The 26766-nt window shown below is 39.1% G+C and overlaps 1 protein-coding gene across 4 annotated transcripts in view; it reads right to left on the bottom strand.

The window, feature by feature from the left end:
- Positions 1–26766, bottom strand: part of FRY (FRY microtubule binding protein) — a 424933-nt gene that overhangs the window by 162997 nt on the left and 235170 nt on the right. For all 4 annotated transcript variants that reach the window (XM_073795022.1, XM_033843712.2, XM_019936771.3 and 1 more), the window contains 2 exons: positions 16321–16374; positions 3019–3158 (listed from right to left, as the gene is read on the bottom strand). In XM_073795022.1, the coding sequence (XP_073651123.1) occupies positions 3019–3158; positions 16321–16374 (194 nt within the window). The remainder of the gene's footprint in view (positions 1–3018; positions 3159–16320; positions 16375–26766) is intronic.

Genomic DNA, 26766 nt, shown 5'->3' with positions numbered 1-26766 from the left:
TGTGCATTGCAGCTCCATTTACAATAGCCAGGACATGGAAGCGACCTAAGTGTCCATCATCGGATGAATGGATAAAGAAGATGTGGCACATATATACAATGGAATATTACTCAGCCACAAAAAGAAATGAAATTGAGGGGCTTCCCTGGTGGCACAGTGGTTGAGAGTCCGCCTGCCAATGCAGGGGACACAGGTTTGTGCCCCGGTCCGGGAAGAACCCACATGCCATGGAGTGGCTGGGCCCGTGAGCCATGGCTGCTGAGCCTGCGCTCTGCAACGGGAGAGGCCACAGCAGTGAGAGGCCTGTGTATCGCAAAAAAAAAAAAAAAAAAAAAAAACAAATTGAGTTATTTGTAGTAAGGTGGATGAGTCTGTCATACAGAGTGAAATAAGTCAGAAAGACAAATATCATATGCTAACACATATATATGGAATCTAAGAAAAAAAAATGTCATGAAGAACCTAGGGGTAAGACAGGAATAAAGACACAGACCTACTAGAGAATGGACTTGAGGATATGGGGAGGGGGAAGGATAAGCTGTGACAAAGCGAGAGAGAGGCATGGACATATATACACTACCAAACGTAAAATAGATAGCTAGTGGGAAGCAGCCGCATAGCACAAGGAGATCAGCTCGGTGCTTTGTGACCACCTAGAGGGGTGGGATAGGGAGGGTGGGAGGGAGGGAGATGCAAGAGGGAAGAGATGTGGGAACATATGTATATGTATAGCTGATTCACTTTGTTATACAGCAGAAACTAACACACCACTGTAAAGCAATTATACTCCAATAAAGATGTTAAAAAAAAAAAGAAATCATAACCCAAATACACATCCATCACATTTGACTGTTTTCAGTTGCTTATGCTTCTTCCTTAAGTTCCTCTTTTCTTGTTTCTATTAAGAGAGACCCCCATTATTAGCTACATCATGTTCTAGAGACCCTCATTCTTTTGGCTTTGTCCCAAACACACAATCTCTCTCTCTTATTTTAAACTTTCAAGTGCTAACTAAAATGTAATTGAGTTGAATTTCTCTGTCCCGATTCTCTGATCTCGGCAATTACTCTGATCTCCTGGAAATAATCAGTAATACAACCTAAAAAGCTATTCTTTTCAATCCATGAAGAAATCAATTCATGAACAATCTAGTTTTAGTAACTAAATTCTGACCAAACAGGACAAAACTAAAACTCACTTAATTCAACTCACTAAAACTGCCCCACTCTCCACCCCTAGAAAGTTTTAGTATCTATTCATAAGTTAACATGAAATTGGAGGAAATACTAAAATGACGCATTAATTTATTAATCATACAGGCTGAACCATTTTCAGACACAGGATTGAAATTTTACCTTTAAATTTGATGCATTAAAAATATTTATGAGAGATTGCTAATTGGTATGGGGTTTCTTTTTGGGGCGATAAAAATATTCTTGAATTAGGCAGTGATCATGGCTGCACAACCTTGTGAATATACTAAAAACACTGAGTTACACACTTTAAAAGGACGCAGTTTATGGTATGTGAATTATATCTCCATTTAAAAAAGTTCTTCTTCAACTAAAATAATTATTCAATATGCAAAAGTTATTAATCTCTCCCCCAAACAAAATGATAAGTAAATGAATCTTGAATAAACTCAAGCATATTACAAAATGAAATTACAAGTTCAGATGAAATGTAATTTGGTAAAATAACAGGTCTTCAATTTCAAGAGAAGTTTACATATTTTTAAGTACTAGGAGGGTCAAAAAAAATGAGAGGGATAAATCACTCACAAGTAGTATTTAATATCTGATTTTCTGAGTGATTAATTTCACTTATATTGTCTTTAAAAGCATTAAAAAATGTATAACCCATGTGGAGAAATCTAAGTGCTTTGAAAAATCTCATTTTTTTAAAGAAAGGTAAATGTATTAAACTTTCTTATATTTGCTACCTTGCTATAATAGGCTGATTTCAAACATATGAAATTATACATATTTACCTAAAATTCTGGGGGACATACATTCATTGGACAGAACGAGAGTCTTAAGTTTTATGGCTGAAGAACTCATGTAGCAGCGAGTTCCACTTTTCAAATCCAATCAACAAAATTCTCAGTTAGAAGGGAAGTTAGAGATGGGGTGATCTGACTTCCCCCTTTGCTCACGAAAAGGCTGGGAGCTGGGAAGCTGCTGGGGAGCTGGCCAAAGTCACATGGTTAATTAGTGGCAGCTCCATGACTACCTCTAAGGTCCAACCCAGCGTCCTTTGCACTACAGTACCCTGGGCACTCAGGGTTACAATTGCAGACCCAAATATCCAGGCAATGTCGTGCAGGGCCTGCTGCAGGCTTTCTGCCTTCAGGCGCAGACTGCAGGAGAGAGGGCCCAGGAGAGAAGCAGGCAAGAGGGTTACCTAGGGTCCTTGACACCCTGCCCCCACCACTGTCAAAATAAGGCCGTGTAAGAATTTTCACCCTCTGACAGCTGGCAGTGACAAATACTCCAAATGTGCCACCTGCTAGACAAGGTGGTGTTCATGTGTAAAGAGGCAGGAAGATCTAGAGGCCACCCAACTCCCACTTTGATTTGTTTCAAGAAAGAAAAGAAAGAAAGAAAGAGAAAGGAAAGAAAGAAAGAGAAAGGAAGGAAAGAAAGAAAGAGGAAGAAAGAAAGAAAAGAAAGAGAAAGAAGGAAAGAAAAAGAAAGTGAAAGAAAGAAAGGAAAGAAAAGAGAAAGAAAGGAAAGAAAGAAAGAAAGAGGGCTTCCCTGGTGGCGCAGTGGTTGAGAGTCTGCCTGCCGATGCAGGGGACACGGGTTCGTGCCCCGGTCCGGGAAGATCCCACATGCCGCGGAGCGGCTAGGCCCATGAACCATGGCCGCTGAGCCTGCGCATCCGGAGCCTGTGCTCCGCAACAGGAGAGGCCACAACAGTGAGAGGCCCCTGTACCACAAAAAAAAAAAAAAAAAAAAGAGAAAGAAAGACAGAAAAAACTATAATCCTCATAATCCTTACATAAGAGAAGTGTACCTTTTGGATTTATTGCTGGTTCTTGGTCTGTATTCATGTGATTCATCCTCAATGCCATTTTGCCTTTTATACCAGTCAAATAATGTACGTAGAATGGAAGGCAGGCAGTACTCAGAAAGGGAGCTCATTGAACTGATGACCTACAGAGAAAAGCAGGCAATTAAAAAGCTTTGGTGGCACTGCCAATTACTGAGAAACTTTTTATTTCACAAATAACTCCAAACCATAGTCACTACAAAATTTTCTTATTTATCACAGTCCTATCCTTAATAATCTTTAGTAGTACATTCCCAAGAACCCGTTTCTTACTGTTGACAGATGTTCCTAATATAATAACTTTGTGGTTTAAGAAAGATAATTACTTTGACTCCCTTTCATTCCAGAAATCAGATGTTAATTGCATACAGGTTATTCATGGACTGCAAAGAAATTATTTTCCCACAGCATCTAAGAAGTACAGTGACTGGTACTACTTAGGTCCTCAAAAATGCTTGTTATATAAATAAATACATTCATTAATATGATTACCTTAATGGCTTAGGTGAAATAAGCAATTCTATCCCCCAAACAAATAACCTAAGTGGTAACGCAATGTATGGTTTTCTGCCAATAATCATTCATAAACTAATCTGAGTTGTGCCCCAAATTAGACTTAATGAATCAGTAGCAGTAATTTACTCTGTATTACATCAAAGGCAAACATCTCCCCTCTTTAAACAACAAACATACCTTTGATAGATGAGTTATTCTACTTTCCTTATTTTGGAAAGATTCCTGATCTTTTATTAAGTATCACTCCTCAACTGAACTTCAGTCCATATCTCATATTATAATACATGCAAAAATGAACTCAGAATGGGTCATAGACCTAAGTATAACACCTAAAACTATAAAACTTCTGAAGAAAACATAGGGGAAAATCCTTGTGACTTTGGGGTAGGTGAGGATTTCTTAGGGATCAAACCAAAAGCAAATTCCATGAGAATTCGACATACTGAAAAATCATCAAAATTAAAAGTTTAAGCTTTTAGAAGGATGCTGTTAAGTGACGAAAGGACCAGCCAGAGACTGGGAGAAAATATTTGCAGAACACCTCTCTGATAAAGGTCTTATAACCAGAATGCGTCAAAGTACAATGAGATAGGTTTTAATTACTTAATTAACAAACAGTACAGGCAAATCATAACACCCAGCACTGATGAGACAGGAATTTATTTCAAGTACATAATTAGAGATGAGTAAGAATGTTCAGGACAGCATTACTTATTATAGCAAAAAAATGGAAACAAATGTCCTGCTCTAGGTAAATGCCTGAATCCAATGTGGAATTTGATGTAGATTATCTATGAAACCGTTAAAAATCTCATTTCAAAGATATTTAATGCTATGAAAATGTTCATGATATGTTAAGTGAAAAAAAAGTGAAAATCATTTAATTGGTATGATCCCAATTTGATAGAGACCCATATAAGTATGCATGTATAGAAAATAAGACCAGAAGAAAATATACCAACATATTGAAGGCACATATTGCAATCAGGAGAGATCTCAGGAGAGAGATCACCAGGGACAGGGTAAGTGGGAGTTTAAAAAAAATGAAGGTAGGATTTTACCTGGGCCTTTTTAAAAGAAAGGGTAGAAATCTGAAATGAGAGTCAAGAAAGAAACTAAGCAAGGAGCCTAAGCAGGAAATCCTACCGTCATGAAGTTGCAAAATAACTGTTTGTTGATAATGATTATGTGATTAATGAAGGTTTTGAAGGAACTGAAAGAAGAAATATCTGACTGATGTAGGGACTTTGGTTCACCAGAGTGGAGGGAAATAATGTTGAAAATTTTAAGTTGGAACTAAATCATTAAAGGTACTTTTAATGCCGGTCTAAACAATTTCAGTTTTCTTCTCTAGAAAATGAGAAGCCCCTAAAGATTTCTGAGTAGGATACCCAGCCCATGAAAATGGTGTTTGGGGAGGTTTAATCTAGCAGTGACGTGTAGGCTGGACCGAAGTGGTTTGCAAACAGAGGCAGTTAAGAGAATACACAACACATGCTTGAATCTAATGAGGTTATTACTGCAACGGTTCCAGGAGCGCAGGGCTCAGAGCCTGAGCTGGGGAGGTGGCAGAAGAAACGGAAAACGTTAGTTAACTTGAAATATTTCTGTAGTTAAGCAGGCTAGGCTTAACTTCCTTTTACAAAAGCAGGAAACTAGAGCAATGAAAGCGCAAGTGCTTCATGTCAACAGGACTTTCCACTGTCACCTTTAAAACAAGCCCTAAGATTGAGTAAAGCAATGATTGCTTTCTTTCTCAGATTCTATTTCTTGATAGCTTATTTCATGCTCTCTCTCTTATAATTATGGTTATAGGTACATAATACAAAATTGTGCATTACCTTTAGTTATGGGTTAAGTTAAAAAAAATAAACAGGCTATTGCATTTAGCCTGCCTGGTGAACCTAGTCACCGTTATAGGGTTCTGTAATTTTAAAATATCTAATTTTTTTTTTTTTTTTAAAAAGAGCCCTCCCCTCCAGGCTGTAATACCCACAGGCACAACAAATTTTCCTGCTCTTCCTTTGGATATAACAGCAGCAAATTTTTGGAGGAAAGACGACTATGGTGTGCCAAGGGGGTAATTTCCTAGTTCTCTCTAAAGTTACCCCAGGTAATTTCCTACCTCTCTAAAGTTATCCAGAAAGGATATTTCTTCAAGTTGTCATCATCTAAAATATTTTGAATTGGGAAACAAAGAGGGTTCCTCCCACATGGGAAACGGGATCAGAATTCAGAGTCCCTGACCAAGGGTTAATTCTGTCTTAATTACTGAATAGATAGTAAAATCCCAAAGCCACTACAATTATATTTCAGTAATTTAGAAATACTTGTGCAAGTCTGGATGAGACTTAAGGAGACATGATGACTAAATGTACTGTGGCATCCTCGATGGTATCCTGGAACAGAAGACACATATCAGGGAAAAACAAATGAAACACAAAGGAAGTATAGAATTTAGTTCATAATAATGTACTGATATGGGTTTCTTAGTTATGACAAATGTACCCTGGTAACGTAAGATGTTAATAAGAAAAACTGGGTACAGGGTATATGACAACTGTCTGTACTATCTTTGCAACTTTTCTGTAAATCCAAAACTATTCTAAAATAAAATGTTTATTTAAAAAACATTACAGAATATTGAGTAGAGTTCCCAATATTCTATAATAACCTAAATGGGAAAAGAATTTGAAAAACATTCAGATAGATACATGCATATGTATAACTGAATTACTTTGCTGTACACCTGAAACTAATACAACATTGTTAATCAACTATACTCCAATATAAAATAAAAATTAAAAAAAATTTCTGTGTGACATTTACAAGTTCCTTTATTTACTTCAGACCCATAAAGGTGATATAAACCTGTGTTTGACTCCTATAAACCTCTCTGGGTAGAGTATTCTCTAACAGCATTCAGCTACTTCACTTAGGTGTAACCCACATTCTCCATAGAGAACGTCAAGAGTGTTCTTCAAATCTCAGCTGTAATAATTTTTTTCTACCCATTAAAAAGTCATCCCGAAGCCATTCTTGGTATTATATCTATTGGGCATGCTTTCCATGGCAAATACACTGAGACCATCTTAGAAGAGATGAAAGGTCAGCAGGGGGTGGATGTGCATGTTTTTTCCATCTCTCTGTTAACTGCCCTTTTGAGTTCAGACTTTCAGGAAGGAAGGGTGGAATTTGCAAAGACCTGGCCCTCAAAGCTCAGGAAGGGAGGAAGGTCTAGCTGGCTTCTTGGTTACTCAGTTCCTTCATTTATGGGAAGCAGAGCCAATGGTGAGATGAATTCTAGCTCTGTGCTGCTGGGCAAGGGGAGGCCCATTTACAAAGATGTTCTTGTTGCATTTAAATGATCATATTCTTCCATCACAGATGAGCTAGGTACTGTGCAGCTTGAGGAGATGAAGTTCACAGAATCACAGAACTATTTCATACTGGTGTTTTCTTTTGGAGGGGTGATAGAGGGGAATACTAAATGTACTTTGCAAATGTTTTCTTAACATTTATTTTGGCGTTTTATATATAAATAGGCTAAAAGAAACTGTCCATTATGCTGTATCTAAGACATTAATTTTTCATAAGCATTTTATTATACTGGCTGAATGCAAAGAAGGAAACTTCACACATAAATATTTGAATAATTACTCAGTGGAGTCATTCCATATTTTACAGTAATAAGGCTGACTTGTCATGAGTGGTGTATTTAATGAATAATTTTACAGTAACTTCACTGATGGCTTAATTTCTCAAACTAGTTCAGGTGGCCAAGCACCTGGGCGCCAGGGTACTCTCTGTGTGCCTGATCTATTATAGCAATTCAGAGGCAATTTTTTTTTTTACTCGATCACATTTCATACTATTGCTAGCTTACAGTATTCGATGAGTGATGATAGACACTGCAGGCTTAAGAATAATTTATTATAAAAACTTAAAATTATAAAAATGTATATGTTAAATATGATTTTCTTGCAAATTAGGAAAAGATCTTCATTATTTGATTTTACCTTCTTGGTGCATTTTATGGAACTCACTGTTCCACTGGAGAATAAGAAACACTGAATAACACTAATGTGAATCCAATGCTACCTAATTTGTTTTTACTCTCTTAATTGCTTATATTTTTCACTTATATATTTTAAATAGATTTTCATTGAATTGAAGCATTAGAATCAATGTTAAAGCACTAGAATTTCACCTGCCTCCTTCTTCAGGAAAATATTACTACCCAAGAGGATAAAAAGTTATTTTAGTTCTATTATAGACTTATAATAGATTCATTTTACCATGTGTTTCCTGTTTATAGATAGCGTTTTTAACACATTAAGAAACTAAGGTGCCACAAAAGGACATAAACATATACCATCTAGAAGAAAATCCCAAAAGAAGTTACTTAGAATGTATGACCAAATTATCTTTAATTTAGAGTAAAGAATAGGTCACACTGAATTGCAAATAGCTGCAACTTAATGTTCTCAGAACAGCGTATCTGAAGCCTGATCTCCAAAAGCCACATTTTCATAATTTCATCAGCGTACTGGGAAGATCAGGCAGGTTTGGGGTTCAAGTTACAACTCTGCCCTTTATTGGCTGTATGGGCTTGGCCACGTTGCTGTTTCTTTGAAGCTCTGTTTTCAGCTATAAAACAGGACTTAAGAATACTTCCCTCACTGGGCTTTTATGGAGACTAAAGGAGAAACTCTCAAGTGTGGGACATATAACAGACCTTCAAAAGTGTCTGTTTCTTTTTTCCCCTCTTCCATTTCCAAATATTGAAACTGAAGCACAGACACAAAATATTTTGACTTTGATAAGATCACAGGCTAGGTTAATGACAGAACGAATGACAGACGTTGATGACAGATGTTATCAGAGCTGATAAATGTTGCTTTTAGGTACAGAGTCAGCCCTCTGTATCCGCAGATTCAACCAATCACAAATCAAAAACATTCAGAAAATTAAAATGCACAAGCTCCAAAAAGCAAAACTTGAGTTTGCCGCTCTCTGGCAATGACTTACACACCATTATATTGTATCTAAAACTATTTACATATCATTTACATTGCAATAGGTATTATAAGTAATCTAGAGGTGATTTAAAGTATATGGGAGGATGTGTGTGGGTTATATGCAAATGCTACACCGTTTTATACAAGGGACTTGAGCATCTGTGGATTTTGGCATCCATGTAGGTCAGAGGCCCTGGAACCAATGCCCCGTGGACACCCTGGACAACCGCAGTGGGAAAAAATTAAGACCCACCTATCTCTTACCCAAGCACAAACTACCAAGGCCTCCATTAGAACCTTTCTGCTTAGTTTGTATTCCCAAACTAAGCCAACTTTTCTGGCCCCAGCAGATGTAAACACAGTGCCTTCCAGATGCTTACTGTAGAGGCCTCTGAGCAACACCTGTCCTACATCAGCTCCTTAAGAGAAAGACAGCAACACTGGACTCCCCGAGTTCGCTGCCGGCACACCTGGCTCTAAAGCAAATGGGAAAGGACACCGAGAAGGTAACTATTCTGCAACCACAATCAATCTGTTGAAGAAAAACCAGTAACTGTAAGTCCTGACTCATCTACAAGTCTGGCTCTCAGGAACCTCCAGCATCCTGAAAAAGGTGTCGAGCCCAAATGTAAGTGAAGAACGAACACACGCACACACACAAATAAATGAGCAAACCAAACCAAACAAAAATGAACACATAGATACTGAAGAGGCAACGGGGAGGGTGAAAAGGGTACAGGGAGTTAGCTGTATGGTGACAGATGGAAACTAAACTTCGGTGGTGAGCACGCTGTAGTGAATACAGAAGTCGAATTATAATATTGAACACGGGAAACATATACTGTTATAAGCCAGTTTATAAAAAAAAAAAGAATGGATACAACCCTTGGCTGAAAGGCACAGCATTACGCTCTCGGATTTCACGCAGCTCTCGGATTTCTCCTATTTCTGTAAACACATCCAGCCCTCTTTGACTCCACTCTCCCCTCTCTGACCCACTGACGGGTCCCTCTTCTGGCCAACTGCTCAATCAGCCACGGACTGGAGATGCTTCCTCTTTCTGCCTCACTTCTTCATTCCTGAGACCTGATTTCTACTCTTGCTACAGTACCGACACTCTTCTGTAAAAGATCAGAAAGGACAAACCCACGACCAGCCAATGGCCTTCCTGCAATCATTTCCCTTGAAGTCTCCTGAGCACATGACAACATTTATCAGATTCTGCCGGAAATGCTTTCCTCCATTCTGCGATGCTGCCATCTCCCATGTGGTTATTTAAGCACCACCAAAGCACAGTAAAGCAATGCACCTGTGAAAAGAAGGGGCTGGATGCTAATCCTGCTTGCTCTGACACAAGCCCCTTTGGGGAGTAATCATACTTTCCTATGCAAAGAAGAAGTAACTTCCACTTACTCTATGAGACTGTTTTAAGAAACAAAGTTGGAGCAATACTTCAAATAGAAGCACATCGTGCAGTGTACAATTGTTTGTATCATTTAATTTACTGCATGTTCATGCCACCATTAGATATAAGCAAAGGTCTAAAAGCCAAGGGGCAGAGAAAACAGGCAAGAAGCATATGTAGCTGGAAGGTATGTGAAATAATAAAGATTCAGTTGTTACTTTACTCAAGCACGACTTTTCATCTGTGTGTAAATGTATCTAGTGACTGTCATTAGTACATACTGTACCAGGTAAGGCTTACGTACTCCCTCAGGTGAGGGTTATTTTGGAGAGGTGTTTTTCACTTTTTAAAATGGGTTAACTTGATATGTGAGCTGCATTTGGTCACCATCTACTCAGGTCCACACACATCACAGGTTAGCGGTTGTTTCATTGGAAAATCCAAAATACAATGCCTTGGCCTTTATGTTTTAAAAGAATATCTGTAAACTTTGATAACAGAGGAAAGTCACTTGAAGTTAAAACAGGGAGCTCCATGCCCTTCACTCACAGGGTGCTCTGCACAGATCACAGATAGGGAGCTCATCACTGGTACCATGACTGTGTCCTGGTATAATGCTGTTTCATTTAAGTGTTGCCAATCATGACCAGCCACTCTAACTTGGCTGTGAAAGGAAGTCTCTTAAACTATTTAACATGAATCCAGCAATCTGAAAGTGTATTCTACATGGCAATGAGTAATAGCCACTGCACAGAAGGCTTTCTCAAAGCTGGCTTCCCATGCGCTCCTAACTTCTAACCTCTCATTCTTCCGTGAGGGTCCCTGCACAGGCTGCCGTCTTGGGCCACCCCTGCCCTGGGGAGATGCATCTTCTTAGGCTTCTCTCACTTTTTTGGGCACTCCTTTTCTGGGCTTTCTTTTGTGGATCCCACTTTCTGGTCCTAAATGAACTTGTTTCCCTATGATATGCCTCACCCACTTTCTCTACCCTAATCTTTCAGTGTTTGTTGGGTGATCATATAAATGAATGAGCCCTGGTTATTTCTCCTGAGGTATTTTACCCGCACTGAAAATTCAGTACGTGTAAAACTAATTTATCCCCTCTCCCCAAGCACAGCGGTCCTCTGAAAAACTCCTTATCCACAGAAAACAGTCCAGACGCCTCAGTATGGCTCCCACGGTCATGGGAGCAATGGGCTCCAGTCGGCCTTCCCAGCTTCCTCCCGGCCACTCCCCAGAACTCTGTTCTTCTCTCCTTCAATTCCTTTGTCCACTCGGCTCTACCTGTCTGGCACGACCCAACCCGTCTCGTCCATCTGGATAGCAGATATCTTTAGTATGTCACTGCTTCCTATGACACTCCCCCCCGCCCCACCTTTCTAGCATCCTTAACTACTCCCTTACCTGAGTTCCCACAGCACTTGAACTGTACCTTCTTATTATACTTACATCACAGTACTATTTGTTTAGGTATCTGTCTTCCTCCTGGGACTGAGAATTTCTGGAGAGCAGAAACTCTTGCTTACTGCTTTGTAACCCCAGCACCTTGCACAGACCTTGGCATGATTCAGGTGCTCAACGTTTGTTAAACTGAATGGAAATGGCTGCAACTCATGGCTGAAAACTGCAGTTACCTTTTGTTTCTCCTTCTCTCAACCAATATTGATTCTTCTTACATAAGGTTGCTTATAGTCATTCTTTCTTTCTAGTTCCACCTTCTCCATGTTAGCCTCAAATCTTTATCGATGCCCCAACTCCCAAAATGCCTCCAAACTTTAAGGATCTCTCCAGTCGGGGTTTAACATCAAGGCTGCACCTTGATCTCTTTGATACTGGCAGGTAGAGGATACGGCCCCACCCGCTGGCATCAAGGTCTTCCACAGTCTGACCCTTCCTACCTGGAATGCAGGGACCACATTCTTACATCTCTTTGTCCCACACAGGGCTTTGCTGTATATGTACACACACATACATACACACACGCTCTCACTCACCTAATAAACGTTTGCTAAAATAACTTTATTACCCGGACAATTTTTCATTTATTTTGCTTTCTAAGTGCTGAGGGTTAATTTAGGCATTTAAAATAAATTAGGGGCAGTGTACATTTTCAAAATGCTGTTGGAAATCTCATCACCTTTATTAATTCTCATTACCGTATGACTGTCTCACCAGCAGGAACTGAGAGCCCTCCCTGGCTCCCTAGTACAGGGCAAAGTTTGCTCTCGGGTTCACAGCACGCCTGCTTCTTCCACTGTGAGCTTCCTTACTAGACTGAGGTTATAATTTATCTGATTTACATCTTTCTTCTTTGTCTCTCACACTAGACTGGGGGCCTCTCCAGGGCTGGCACTATGTTTCCTTCATGTTTATTTCCACAACCTGGCCTAATGTTTGGCACACGGCTGCCACAAGGTAGGTACCGTGTAAGAATGGGTCAAGTTCACATTCATAACATTTGTAAAAGTGAAATTCTGGGAATTAGGGTACAAATTCCTAGCTCTCCAATATACAAAGTAGTCACTGGTACAGTTCTTCTCCCACTAACAGTGAGCTTCAAAAAATTAGTCCTGTTTAGACATCTTGTCATTTATGAAACAAGAGGGTTTTTTTTTTTTAACCAAGTCTATTCTATACATGTTTAGATTGTAATTAGGTTAAATAAGAGATATTAAACCAACAGTTAATGAAACAGAAAAGCAACAGAAAACTTAAGGAAACACAAAGCTTTAACCTCTAAATATACGTTTTAAAATTCAAACTGGAAAGCTGACAAATTCTCAGAGATTTCCACAGTGAAAAAAAAGAGGCAGAGAATTGTACATAATACTCTTTACTGGGAATTTTGACAAAAAAATAGGCTACATAATATCTATTAGAGCCAGGTAATGCCCAATATCCACTCTTCTCTTCTTCCTTAGTTATAAAATACCTCATTTTTAGATGGACACATGGTTGCCCAAAATAAAATTTCCTCATCTTTCTTATAGGTATATGTGGCTGTGTGATTAAGGTCTAGTCAACTGGACATAAGCAGAAGTAGCGTGTGCATTGTAAGGATGTTCTGGTTTTTTTTTTCTGTGATTCTTTTTCCATTTCACCTCCCTGCTGCCTGGAGCACAGATGTAACAGCTGAGCTCCAGAAGCCACAGTGGACCATGAGATGACCTTGGGAATGTAAGCCATACACAGGAAAACAAAAATATAAAGATACGGGACTGATTTTCTTTGTACTTCTTCAATGTGAGAGAGAAATAAACTTTTATCTTGTTAAAGCCACTGTTATTTTATGTGCCATTTGCCGCCAAACCTAATCTTAACTGATATGGGATCTTAGGTCCTTTACCTGTTGAAAACTCCCCTCTAAATTCTCACCAACTTAGTTAAAATATAAGCATGTTACAGAGTAAAAAGCACAGGCTTTATAGTTAGAACATATGGATTCCAGTCTCGGTCCCTTCAGGCTTTAGTCATATAATATAAGGGCAACCCCTCCAGGACTCATTTCCATTAGCTGTAACATAGAGATGATGATGAGACCTTCTTCTTGGGCTTGTTGGAAGGGTTGAGTAATGTCAGGTGACACGATACGTGAGAAGGGGTTTGGTAAGGCACTTCCCCGGTGTTCCAGTGGTTAAGACTCTGCGCTTCCACTGCAGGGGGGCACAGGTTCGATCCCTGCTCAGGGAACTAAGATCCCGCATGCCGCGCAGTGTGACCAAAATAATAAAAATGATAATATAAAAGAATTAAGAAGAGGCTTGGTTAATTATAAAGTATTACATGATTCTTGTTATTTTGTTTTTGCTTCTATTTCTAACAGGAGAAAAATGAATCCTGGGCTTGGCAAGTGGAGGATTAAACAGGGCCACCCAGGATCAGGCACTGGAAGTGAAGCCCAGCTCTCTTCAGCCTATCACTCATGCCAGGGACATTTAAAAGGGAGAAATTGATAAAAATATTCTCTAAACAGGGACCAGTTGTCCGTTGTCCAAAGGATGCACTTAGCATAGTGCCTCCCCTATGGTAAGTACTAAATAAATGTCACTTCTGTGGGTACCACTGCTCCCGGGAGTAGAGCAATGGAGTCTATAGCTCCAAGGAGGTGTCACCAGCGTGTTCTTCTCCCGTAGATGGACCTGTGTGACCCCAGAATAACATCCTCCTGCTTGGAATCAGAATAAGGGGAATTACAGAATCTGGACCTTTGCTATCAAAACCCTAAGAGAGCTTGATGCATTCACGGCCTTGCCAATAGAACCACAATTCTTATAATTTGCTGTTGAAACAGTGGATGGGCACTTTCAAAGGTGACTTGGCTGACTTTCTTTTTCACTGAATCCACAGAGGGACCAACTTCAGTCACATTTCCTTCTGGCCTGGGGATCTTGCTATCTCTTTAAAATGAGACCAACTTCGTAGGTTGTCTTCTGTCATGGTTCACGCATAAATTTATGATTTTACAATCAGAGGATAATTTCATGTGCCTTATTTGAAAGTCCTCAGTGACCAACTCACTACTGGTTCACCCCTAAAGTGTCTTTAATACACAGAGATGTGTTACAAGCAGTGGTTCTCAAGCATCAATGTGGGTGGGGGTCACCTGGAGATCTCGTTAAGCTGCAGAATCTGACTCAGTATATCAAGGCAGGGCAGTGATTCTGCATTTCAACATTTTGAGCAGCAAGGTTAAAAGTATTATAGCTAATTAAGTGGCAAAGTTGGGATTTAAACCCCAAAGTCGATCTCTTTCCCACAATGCTGAAATGCAGAAATAGAGTGCTGAATAATAAATGAGACATTGTGTCGAAGCCAAATTATTTGGGATAACTATTATACGTAATGTTAAAATGCCAAAGTACCATTCTCCCAGAGGAAAAAGAAAGAAGCACACGAAGCAGGAGAAAAAGAAAACACAATTTTTTTTTGAGGAAAGGACAGTGATAATCTAGGAGGAAAGAGACAAAGAAAATAAAATAGAGTGAAAACTTGTGGAAGACAGATAATATTTAGGTTCTTAAGGAGAACGGAAAGAGCCACACTTGCCACATTTCGAAAATAACGACCCCAAACATTCACCCCAGGTCCCTGACCTCCAAGCGGGACCAGGTAACAGCAACTAAGGATAATATGAGGAGAGAAGTCAGCTCCATGGCACAGAGAGACGAAGCCCAGACTCCATTCCACCAGCGTTCCAGAGAAGAGCCAGCTCTGCCAGCAACAGAGCGCAAAGCCAGGGCCGCACCAGCCTTCCAAGACCTGCCGTGACAGCAAACTTGTGAGGTCTCCCTCAGCCAACAGTTTATAAAATAGAGAATGGAGGATTCTGTCTCTATAGTCAGGCCTTCACATTTCTGGATGGAACAAGTCTGAACTTTAACAGCCAAAGCATTTCCTCTTGATTCCACATTAAAGGCAATTTCAAAGCACTGCAGAGAGCGTACTCTCTGTGTGTTCTCCATAAGACAATACAAAAATCCCACGTGTTAGATCAGGCCATGGTGCATCCCGTGGGATTCTGCCTCGCTACTGGCACCAAATGAGGTTTATAAAGAAGAACACGCTGTCCTCTGTCATTAAATGCAGACATTTAGGAAACACCACAAACACATTTCCGACCTCCTCTGATGTCCTGTTATCCATCATTCTAAACACACCTAAAGCCCTCCTGAAGTGACTCAACCAGGATTGATAAGATTCTAGTTTCCTATGTTTATTACCTGCTGTTTAGAGTTGGAAGTCCTTCTACGAGTCCTGATCTATTTTCAAAGGACCTTCTTTGTATTTATTCTGTCTTAAACCATTTTCTTCATGTATCACTTTATTAGAATCTAAGTTGCTATACTGTTTTATAATTATTGCTTAGGTGGTCTCTCTCTCTCACAGGATTGCTAAAATTGGTCCTAGATTTTGTATCACCAGAGCCTACTGCTGTGTCAAGCATATAGCTGGCGTTCAACAAAACGCCGGTTAAAATATAAGAAAGCTCTAGGGCAGAGATCTGATCGTCATATGATACCATTTATTCAGAAGAATCTCAATAAGGTTTTGAATGGAAATTCCTTTATCTTTTCTGGTAACCAAAGACTGGTGACCTCCTCATCTTAAATTTCAACACTTCAGTTCTTTCCAATTCAAACCAACAGACATTTACTAAACATCTACTACAAGCTGTCACTGTCAAAGCTGCAGGACACAGTTCCTAAGATCACACTCCTGTATCCTCTTTGACGAAGTTCATCAATACACCATAGTAAGCATTCAGCCCTTGCCTCTGTACATCTTCAAACAAATAAAAAGCAGTATATAACATATATTACATACTTGATCAAACTGGGGGTCTTCTCCACGTTGTAGAGATTTTGTCAATGGCTTTTCCTAGAAAGAAACACAGGCAAGAAAAATTACTAGAGGCTTTTAAATATTACAAAAGAAATGTCATTATTATTAAAATTGTTCTCATCTATTTCTCCCTTTATGGGATGAAGAGACGCCAGTTTTCAAATATGTGAGAAACTCTTCCTTACTATTCAAACCTTAAAGTATAGTGTTTGATCATCACCACCAGGATTTTTACTATTCATCTTCACACATTTGACCAAGACATTCAAATCTGATGCTATAAGTGATCCTGTGTTTTCAAAGGAAACCACATAATAAAACCTAGGGAATTTGTTTGAAATTTCATTACCTATCTTGGGACTTGACAGATAATAAAAAGTTGAAAGTGATACACTATTCCAAGTCCTAAGATTTAGAAACAAAATAAGGTATAATTATTAGTCTGAAGGATGGACAACCTACAATTACACACTTACTAGGTGTAATCGATGATTTCTAAGCATGATATTTTGGCCTGCAAAACATCCAAATCTCTGCAAAAATCATCTGGGAAGTGACAAAGGTCTACAGAAATAAATTTTCCTAACGATTATTTCTTCATTTACATTAGGAAGCCTTAACTGACTCTTCAGGAGGGTATTTTGTAACTATTTAGCCTTACCTGTACCTTTCTCTTTTTTTGGAAGTTAATATTGACCCAAATTTGACTTAGGATTAGAAACCACGCAAAAAGTTACACATCCAAAAATAGTGTTTTCAACCTGCGCAGAAGGGGAGAGGAAGCACGTCCAGAGGAGGGCCTCTGGAGAGTGGAGTTCCGGAGTTTGGGGCCGTGTGGCTGACAGGGTCTTGGTGCTCTGGCTGGATATCAGGCTGAGTTCAGGACATTGGTCCACCAGAGACCTCCTGGCACCACGTAACATCAAATGGTGAAAGCTCTCCCAGAGATCTCCATCTCAACGCTAAGACCCAGCTCCACTCAACGACCAGCAAGCTACAGTGCCAGACACCCCATGCCAAATAATTAGCAAGACAGGAACACAACCCCACCCATTAGCAGAGAGGCTGCCTAAAACCATAGTAAGTTCACAGACACCCCGAAACATACCAGCGGACGCCATCCTGACCACCACAAAGACAAGTTTCAGCCTCATCCACCAGAACGCAGACACCAGTCCCCTCCACCAGGAAGCCTACACAACCCACTGAACCAACCTTAGCCACTGGGGACAGACACCAAAAACAACAGGAACTACAAACCTGCAGCCTGCAAAATGGAGACCCCAAACACAGTAAGTTAAGCAAAATGAGAAGACAGAGAAACACACAGCAGATGAAGGAGCAAGGGAAAAACCTACCAGACCAAACAAGTGAATAGGAAATAGGCAGTCTACTTGAAAAAGAATTCAGAGTAATGATAGTAAAGATGATCCAAAATCTTGGAAATAGAATGGAGAAAATACAAGAAATGTGTAACAAGGACCTAGAAGAACTAAAGAGCAAACAAACAATGATGAACAACACAATAAATGAAATTAAAAATTCTCTAGAAGGAGTCAATAGCAGAATAACTGAGGCAGAAGAACGGATAAGGGACCTGGAAGATAAAACAGTGGAAATAACTACTGCAGAGCAGAATAAAGACAAAAGAATGAAAAGAGTTGAGGACAGTCTCAGAGACTTCTGGGACAACATTAAACGCACCAACATTCGAATTATAGGGGTGCCAGAAGAAGAAGAGAAAAAGAAAGGGACTGAGAAAATATTTGAAGAGATTATAGTTGAAAACTTCCCTAATATGGGAAAGGAAATAGTCTATCAAGTCCAGGAGGCGCAGAGAGTCCTATACAGGAAAAAACCAAGGAGAAACACGCCAAGGCACATATTAATCAAACTATCAAAAATTAGATTCAAAGAAAAAATATTAAAAGCAGCAAGGGAAAAACAACAAATAACATAAAAGGGAATCCCCATAAGGTTAATAGCCAATGTTTCAGCAGAAGCTCTGCAAGCCAGAAGGGAGTGGCAGGACATATTTAAAGTGATGAAAGGGAAAAACCTACAACCAAGATTACTCTACCCAGCAAGGATCTCATTCAGATCCGACAGAGAAATTAAAACCTTTACAAACAACCAAAAGCTAAGAGAATTCAGCACCACCAAACCAGCTTTACAACAAATGCTAAAGGAACTTCTCTAGGAAGGAAACACAAGAGAAGGAAAAGACCTACAATAACAAACCACCAAAATTAAGACAACAGTAATAGGAACATACATATTGATAATTACCTTAAATGTAAATGGATTAAATGCCCCAACCAAAAGACAAAGACTGGCTGAATGGATACAAAAACTAGACCCATGTATATGCTGTCTACAAGAGACCCACTTCAGACTTAGGGATACATACAGACTGAAAGTGAGGGGATGGAAAAAGATATTCCATGCAAATGGAAATCAAAAGAAAGCTGGAGTAGCAATTCTCATATCAGACAAAATAGGCTTTAAAATAAAGACTATTACAAGAGACAAAGAAGGACACTACATAATGATCACAGGATCAATCCAAGAAGAAGATATAACAACTGTAAATACTTATGCACCCAACATAAGGGCACCTCAATACATAAGGAAAATGCTAACAGCCATAAAAGGGGAAATCGACAGTAACACAATCATAGTAGGGGGCTTTAACACCCTACTCACCAATGGACAGATCATCCAAAATTAAAATAAATAAGGAAACACAAGCTTTAAATGACACGTTAAACAAGATGGACTTAATTGATATTTATAGGACATTTATAGGACATGCCAGCCAAAAACAAAAGAATACACTTTCTTCTCAAGTGCTCATGGGAACATTCTCCAGGACAGATCATATCATGGGTCACAAATCAAGCCTTGGTAAATTAAAAAAAACTGAAGTCATATCAAGTATCTTTTCTGACCACAGTGCTATGAGATTAGATATCAATTATAGGAAAAAATCTGCCAAAAATACAAACACATGGAGGCTAAACAATATGCTACTAAGTAACCAAGAGATCACTGAAGAAATCAAAGAGGAAATCAAAAAATACCTAGAAACAAATGACAATGAAACACAGCAACCCAAAACCTATGGGATACAGCCAAAGCAGTTCTAAGAAGGAAGTTTAAAGCAATACAATCCTACCTCAAGAAACAAGAAACAACTCAAATAAACAACCTAACCTTACACCTAAAGCAATCAGAGAAAGAAGAACAAAAAAAAACCCCAACGTTAGCAGAAGGAAAGAAATTATAAAGATCAGATCAGAAATATATGAAAAAGACATGAAGGAAAGGATAGCAAAGATCAATAAAATTAAAAGCTGGTTCTTTGAGAACATAAACAAAACTGATAAACCATTAGCCAGACTCATCAAGAAAAAAAGGGAGAAGACTCAAATCAATAGAATTAGAAATGAAAAAAGGAGACATAACAACTGACACTGCAGAAATACAAAGGATCATGAGAGATTACTACAAGCAATTAAATGCCAATAAAATGGACAACCTGGAAGAAATGGACAAATTCTTAGAAAAGCACAACCTTCCAAGACTGAACCAGGGAGAAATAGAAAATATAAACAGACCAATCACAAGCACTGAAATTGAAACTGTGATTAAAAACCTTCCAACAAACAAAAGCCCAGGACCAGACAGCTTCATAGGCGAATTCTATCGAACACTAACAGAAGGGCTAACACCTATCCTTCTCAAACTCTTCCAAAATACAGCAGAGGGAGGAACACTCCCAAACTCATTCTGTGAGGGCACCATTGCCCCCACACCAAAACCAGACGAAGATGTCACAAAGAAAGAAAACTACAGGCCAATATCACTGATGAACACAGATGCAAAAATCCTCAACAAAATACTAGCAAACAGAATCTAACAGCACACTAAAAGGATCATACACCATGATCAAGTGGGGTTTATCCCAAGAATGCAAGGATTCTTCAGTATAGGAAATCGGTCAATGTGATAAACCATATTAACAAGTTGAAGGAGAAAAATTATATGATCATCTCAATAGATGCAGAAAAAGCTTCTGACAAAATTCAACTCATTTATGATAAAAACCCTACAGAAAATGGGCACAGAGGGAACTTATCTCAACATAATAAAGGCCATATATGACAAACCCACAGCCAACATCGTTCTCAATGGTGAAAACTGAAACCATTTCCACTAAGATCAGGAACAAGACAAGGTTGCCCACTCTCACCACTATTATTCCACATAGTTTTGGAGGTTTTAGCCACAGCAATCAGAGAAGAAAAAGAAATAAAAGGAATCCAAATCAGAAAAGAAGAGGTAGAACTGTCACTGTTTGTAGATGAGATGATACTATACATAGAGAATCCTAAAGATGCTACCAGAAAACTACTAGAGCTAATCAGTGAATTTGGAAAGTAGCAGGATACAAAATTAATGCACAGAAATCTCTTGCATTCCAATATACTAATGATGAAAAATCTAAAAGAGAAATTAAGGAAACACTCCCATTTACCACTGCAACAAAAAGAATAAAATACCTAGGAATAAACCTACCTAAGAAGACAAAAGACCTGTATGCAGAAAACTATGACACTCATGAAAGAAATTAAAAATGGTACAAACAGATGGAGAGATATACCATGTTCTTGGATTGGAAGAATAAACATTGTGAAAATGACTCTACTACCCAAAGCAATCTACAGATTCAGTGCAATCCCTATCAAACTACCAATGGCATTTTTCACAGAACTACAACACAAAAGTTCACAATTTGTATGGGAACACAAAAGACCCTGATAAGCTAAAACAATCTTGAGAAAGAAAAACGGAGCTGGAGGATTCAGGCTCCCGGACTTCAGACTATACTAAAAAGCTACAGTAATAAAGACAGTATGGTACTGGCACAAAAACAAAAATATAGATCAATGGATCAGGATAGAAAGCACAGAGATAGACTCATGCACATATGGTCAACTTATCTTTGATAAAGGAGGCAAGCATATACAATGGAGAAAAGACAGCCTCTTCAATAAGTGGTGCTGGGAAAACTGGACAGCTACATGTAAAAGAATGAAATTAGAACACTCCCTAACACCATACACAAAAATAAACTCAAAATCGATTAAAGACCTAAATGTAAGGCCAGACACTATCAAACTCTTAGAGGAAAACATAAGCAGAACACTATGATATAAATCACAGCAAGATCCTTTTTGACCCACCTCCTAGAGAAATGGAAATAAAAACAAAAATAAACAAATGGGACCTAACGAAACTTAAAAGCTTTTGCACAGCAAAGGAAACCATAAACAAGATGAAAAGACAACCCTCAGGATGGGAGAAAATATTTGCAAATGAAGCAACTGACAAAGGATTAATCTCCAAAATATACAGGCAGCTCAGGCAGCTCAATATCAAAAAAACAAACAACCCAATCCCAAAATGGGCAGAAGACCTAAACAGACATTTCTCCAAAGAAGATATAGAGATTGCCAACAAACACATGAAAGGATGCTCAACATCACTAATCATTAGAGAAATGCAAGTCAAAACTACAAATGAGGTATCACCTCACAGCAGTCAGAATGGCCATCATCAAAAAATCTACAAACAATAAATGCTGGACAGAGTGTGGAGAAAAGGGAACCCTCTTGCACTGTTGGTGTGAATGTAAATTAATACAGCCACTATGGAGAACAGTATGGAGGTTCCTTAAAAAACTAAAAATAGAACTAACATGCAACCCAGCAATCCCACTACTAGGCATATACCCTGAGAAAACCATAATTCAAAAAGAGACACGTACCACAATGTTCACTGCAGCACTATTTACAATAGCCAGGTCATGGAAGCAACCTAAGTGTCCATTGACAGATGAATGGGTAAAGAAGATGTGGCACATATGTACAACGGAATATTACTCAGCCATAAAAAGAAACGAAATTGAGTTATTTGTAGTGAGGTGGATGGACCTAGAGTCTGTCATACAGAGCGAATAAGTCAGAAAGAGAAAAACAAATACCATATGCTAACACATATATATGGAATCTAAAAAAAAAAAAAAAGTTTCTGAAGAACCTAGAGGCAGGACAGGAATAAAGATGCAGACGTAGAAAATGGACTTGAGGACACGAGGAGGGGAAAGGTTAAGCTGGGACGAAGTGAGATAGTGGCATGGACATATATACACTACCAAACGTAAAACAGATAGTTAGTGGGAAGCAGCCACATAGCACAGGGAGATCACTTGGTGCTTTGTGACCACCTAGAGGGGTGGGATAGGGAGGGTGAGAGGGAGACGCAAGAGGGAGGGGATATGGGGATAAATGTATATGTATAGCTGATTCACTTTGTTACAAAGCAGAAACTAACACACCACTGTAAAGCAATTATACTACAATAAAGACGTTAAAAAAAAATAGTGTTTTACTTTAGCTAATGATGTCCCAGAAAGATTCCATTTACATTTTGCTGATCGCAAAGACCCTTTCCCTGCCTCGGTTCTCCATTCCTCTCTACTGAAAAGGTGACATATACCCTAAGGTGGATGCGAGCCCCACCCCACCCCGCAGAGTCTCTGTTCTTGAAGAGATCGGCTCAGTCTGGGTATCTAAAGCTTTACCAGGAACCATATGAATTAATTGCTCTGTCTCATTTGCAAAATACACAGCTTCAAAATGCATATTCACCTAAAATAAAAAGAATGCTGCCTTCTCAAGGGCTAATAAACATTGCCTCTTCAAAGTATATTATACTTTTCCTTTTATAGCACTTACCAAGGGTGATGAGCTGACTGACACCCCCAGTAGACTACAAGCTGCAGAAATGCAGTCCCCTCTATTTTTCCCGAGCACCTAGAGTTACAGGGCAGGGCTCTGCTTGGTAACGGTTAAACATTTGCCAAATTAATCAAAGCTGTAGGCTAATGACGTCCAGTTTCTTCAACTATGAGGTCCTGTTATTGGCATGTGTGTGTTTTGCTATAAGTTAAAGGAATTTTTTAATATACTTTTTCATTGTGGCAAAATACATATGATGCAAGATTTACCATTTTTACGATTTTTATGTGTACAATTCTGCGACACGAAGTGCATTTACAATGTTGTCTAACCTTCACCACTCTGTTATAAGGACCCATTTTAATGTCAAAAATTTTCAAGGAATTCTTAACCACCAAGCATAGACTTATACCCCAAACATACACGATAGTAATTCTATCTTGTTGTTTAAAACCATACATAATGACAGAGCTAAAACTATGCTTTCAATGATACTTTTAAATGGTTTTGTACTGTAACAGCAACAATACTTATTTTATATACATTAGGAAAGTGGGCCTACATCTACATGGGAAACTATAATGTATTCAGTGAAATGCTAATGGCTGGGACTTCCCTGGAGGTCCAGTGGTTAAGACTCTGTGCTCCCAATGCAGGGGGCATGGGTTTGATCCCTGATCAGGGAACTAAGATCCCACATGCTGCATGGTGTGGCCTTAAAAAAAAAAAAAAAAACCTAAATGGCTGAGACACATGTGGATCTGTAGACCCCTGCAATTACTCAGCAGTCCTTACCTTGGGAATCTGCCATCGTTTCATCCTAAAAGATGAGATCCTATCACAGTGGGGGATGGAAGGTGACTCTGTCCACCCACATCCTGGAACGTCCTATGCCTAAAAGTCATTTTTCCCCACTACTATCTGGGTGGGAATGGTGATAAACATGATATTTTATGCTCACATATTTGCATACATATGAAGGAAATAGCCTATGGCAAGTCTCACTGTGTCTAGCAAGCAAAGTTAATATGGTAAGTTGTTGCTATACTCAAAAGTCAAGTCCCTTAGCCAATTACTTGAATTCCATGTCCCAGTAAAACAACATACTTTTACACTAAGTTCTCCTGAACGGTTCTTACACAAATATGCTGTCTTAATCATATTCTTTGAAGACTTAGTTTAAATGTCACTTCCAAGATTAAGCCATTCCCCACTATTCCCAGGCAGAGTCATCTGTTCCTTGTCACACGGCACTTTGCATCTCTTCCTGTCAGCATTTCCACTGTGCTGTAACTTGTCTGTCTCCCTACACTCCTAGTACAGAGTTGAAACTTATTATTGGGGTTTATTAAATGAATATATCCCTGTGCATTTGGAAAGGTAGCTTTGGGCACAGAGAATCAAGTTCACATTTTAACATTCCCAAGATTAGCTGCGCATCAGCATAGATTTTATCAGTGTCAAGAGGTTAAAAACTAGACCTGGGGAAGACACTATCGCGCTGGCTAAAAAGTAAAGAGAAAAGGGAGAAGGAAGGAAGGAAGGGAGGGAAGGAGGGGAGACTGGAAAAGAGGAGAGAAGCAAACTTGCTGAAGCTCAGGAGAGAGCCATCTGAAAGCAAGGCAGAGCAATCAGGCTCATGCCCCCTTGAGAAAAGAGATCTGCAGAGGCCTGGTTCTGCTTGAGGTTCTCCTGCAGGAGATCAGCGCACGGAATCTAAGGTCTGCAAGAATCCAAGGTCTGCACATTCAAGACATCATGGGTCTCAAAGAGCATTAAATAAGTAGTAAAATGAAATTAACACAGAGTAAACAATGGATACTTAAAGAACAAGTAGAAACAGACTATGACAGAGGAGGCTCAAATAATGGTCTCACTTGTCCAATAAGAACAGTGTGCGTTGTATAGTTTTAAAATTTGTCTTTGTTCTGTATTTTAGTACAGATTTATTTACTAGAGGTTCACTAATTGAATGATACATTTGTTTTTCAAAAATCATTCTAATAAAACAAAACTTTGGGGTCATGGATCCCCCAAAATTCTTAGTGGTCCAAAGCTAGAAGACCTCAGCCTGTGACTCGACCTTGCCCAGAAGCCCCGGCTCACTGGGTGACAGTGAACAGAAGAGATGGGCAAACCAAAAACATCGTGAGACTTGGCATTGAACCTTAGGGGTTGCTAACAGCCCAAAGAGAACAAAATAGACATTAAGCCCCTCCTGATGGAAGCAAACACTATGAAATAGTTTTGATAAAAACAAACAGAAAAAAAAAAAAAAACCCTGTAACTAACCAAGCCTTTAGATATAATTTCCAATCTCCAGGAAATACAAGAGTTAGGAAAGAGTAAGAGGAATATGTTCCACTAAGCCACAGGGATGAAATCAGCAAGACTCAGCGACTGAAGGAAACTGAAGTAAAAAAAGATATTTTTTCAATAAAAAGTTGCAGAGAGTAAAGAAAAAAGAAATGGAGGTGGAGCCTATTGATTTTTGTTTTAAAGGCTATTGCACTATGTGGATCTGATCTGGGGCTGGATTCAAATAATCTGTTAAGAGAAAGTATGACCTTCATGAAACCATTGGTGATTTGAACACATTAGATATTTGATGATGTTATGGGATTATTTTCATTTTTTAGGTGTGATAATGGTCTTCGTTTCAAAAAGAATGTTTACCTTTTGGAGATACATGCTGAGATACTTAGAGATTAAATGATATGGTTTCTAGCATTTGCTTCAAATACTACTGGGGAGAGGAGCTGGGAGTGTAACAAATTGGCCATGAGTTGATAACTGCTTCTGATGGTCACTGTGTTCATTACACGGTCTTCCCACTCTAGTACATGTTTGAAATTCTCCATAAACAAAAAAACAAACAAAAACTAAAAACAGGGGAAATGATGTATCACTTGTGTCACCATGAAAAAAATTTTTTATAATGTCTCAATTTCCAAGATGGCATAAGTCACTTAAAACTGATTTCTATAGTACTTACACAACTCTTTATCTCTTCCTGCTGGAGCTGCAGAAGGAACCCAACCCCACCCCATTTCTTCATATTTCCTGGCAGGATCTGGGTGGCGAGCATCTCGCCTGCTGTGTGAGGAGCAAGCTGCCCTTCTCAGTCTGCACTGTGCGCTTTTCTTCGAGTTTGCTTCCCCTGAATCAAAGAGCACTGCTGTCCCAACCCATCCAACAGGAATTTTCTCCTGTCACGAAGAAACCTGTAGGGGTTTCAAGCATTTCCATAGGAAAAGAGCAAGGTCCCTGTTTGTGCTTCTCAAACCTTGGGACGTTCCAACCTCTCCCTCCCTTAAGAAAATACAAACTCTAAAAGCTCTTTGTGCCCATACCTACCTAAAAAGGCCTTTGACTTCTACCTCAATTTTCGAACAATTTCAGTGCATACTAGCTACATTTTCACTTTATAATTGTTTCGCATTGGGTTTCTCTGTAATCTGTAAGAGAAAAGATGGCCACAGCACAGCAGGACATGGCAGTGAGACAAGTATAGAGAGACTCTTCTGTATCAAAAGGTGTTTTATTTGGGGAATACAAGGGGCTTATTTAATAAATCACTTTCTACCTCTGAAGTTTGAGTGGCCTAAAAAATTCCACAATG

Source organism: Tursiops truncatus, chromosome 18 (genome assembly GCF_011762595.2).
Source record: "Tursiops truncatus isolate mTurTru1 chromosome 18, mTurTru1.mat.Y, whole genome shotgun sequence".
NCBI classification, from domain to species: Eukaryota; Metazoa; Chordata; class Mammalia; order Artiodactyla; family Delphinidae; genus Tursiops; species Tursiops truncatus.
Note: the sequence above shows the minus strand (reverse complement) of the source record. Positions and strands in the feature narration are given on the sequence as shown.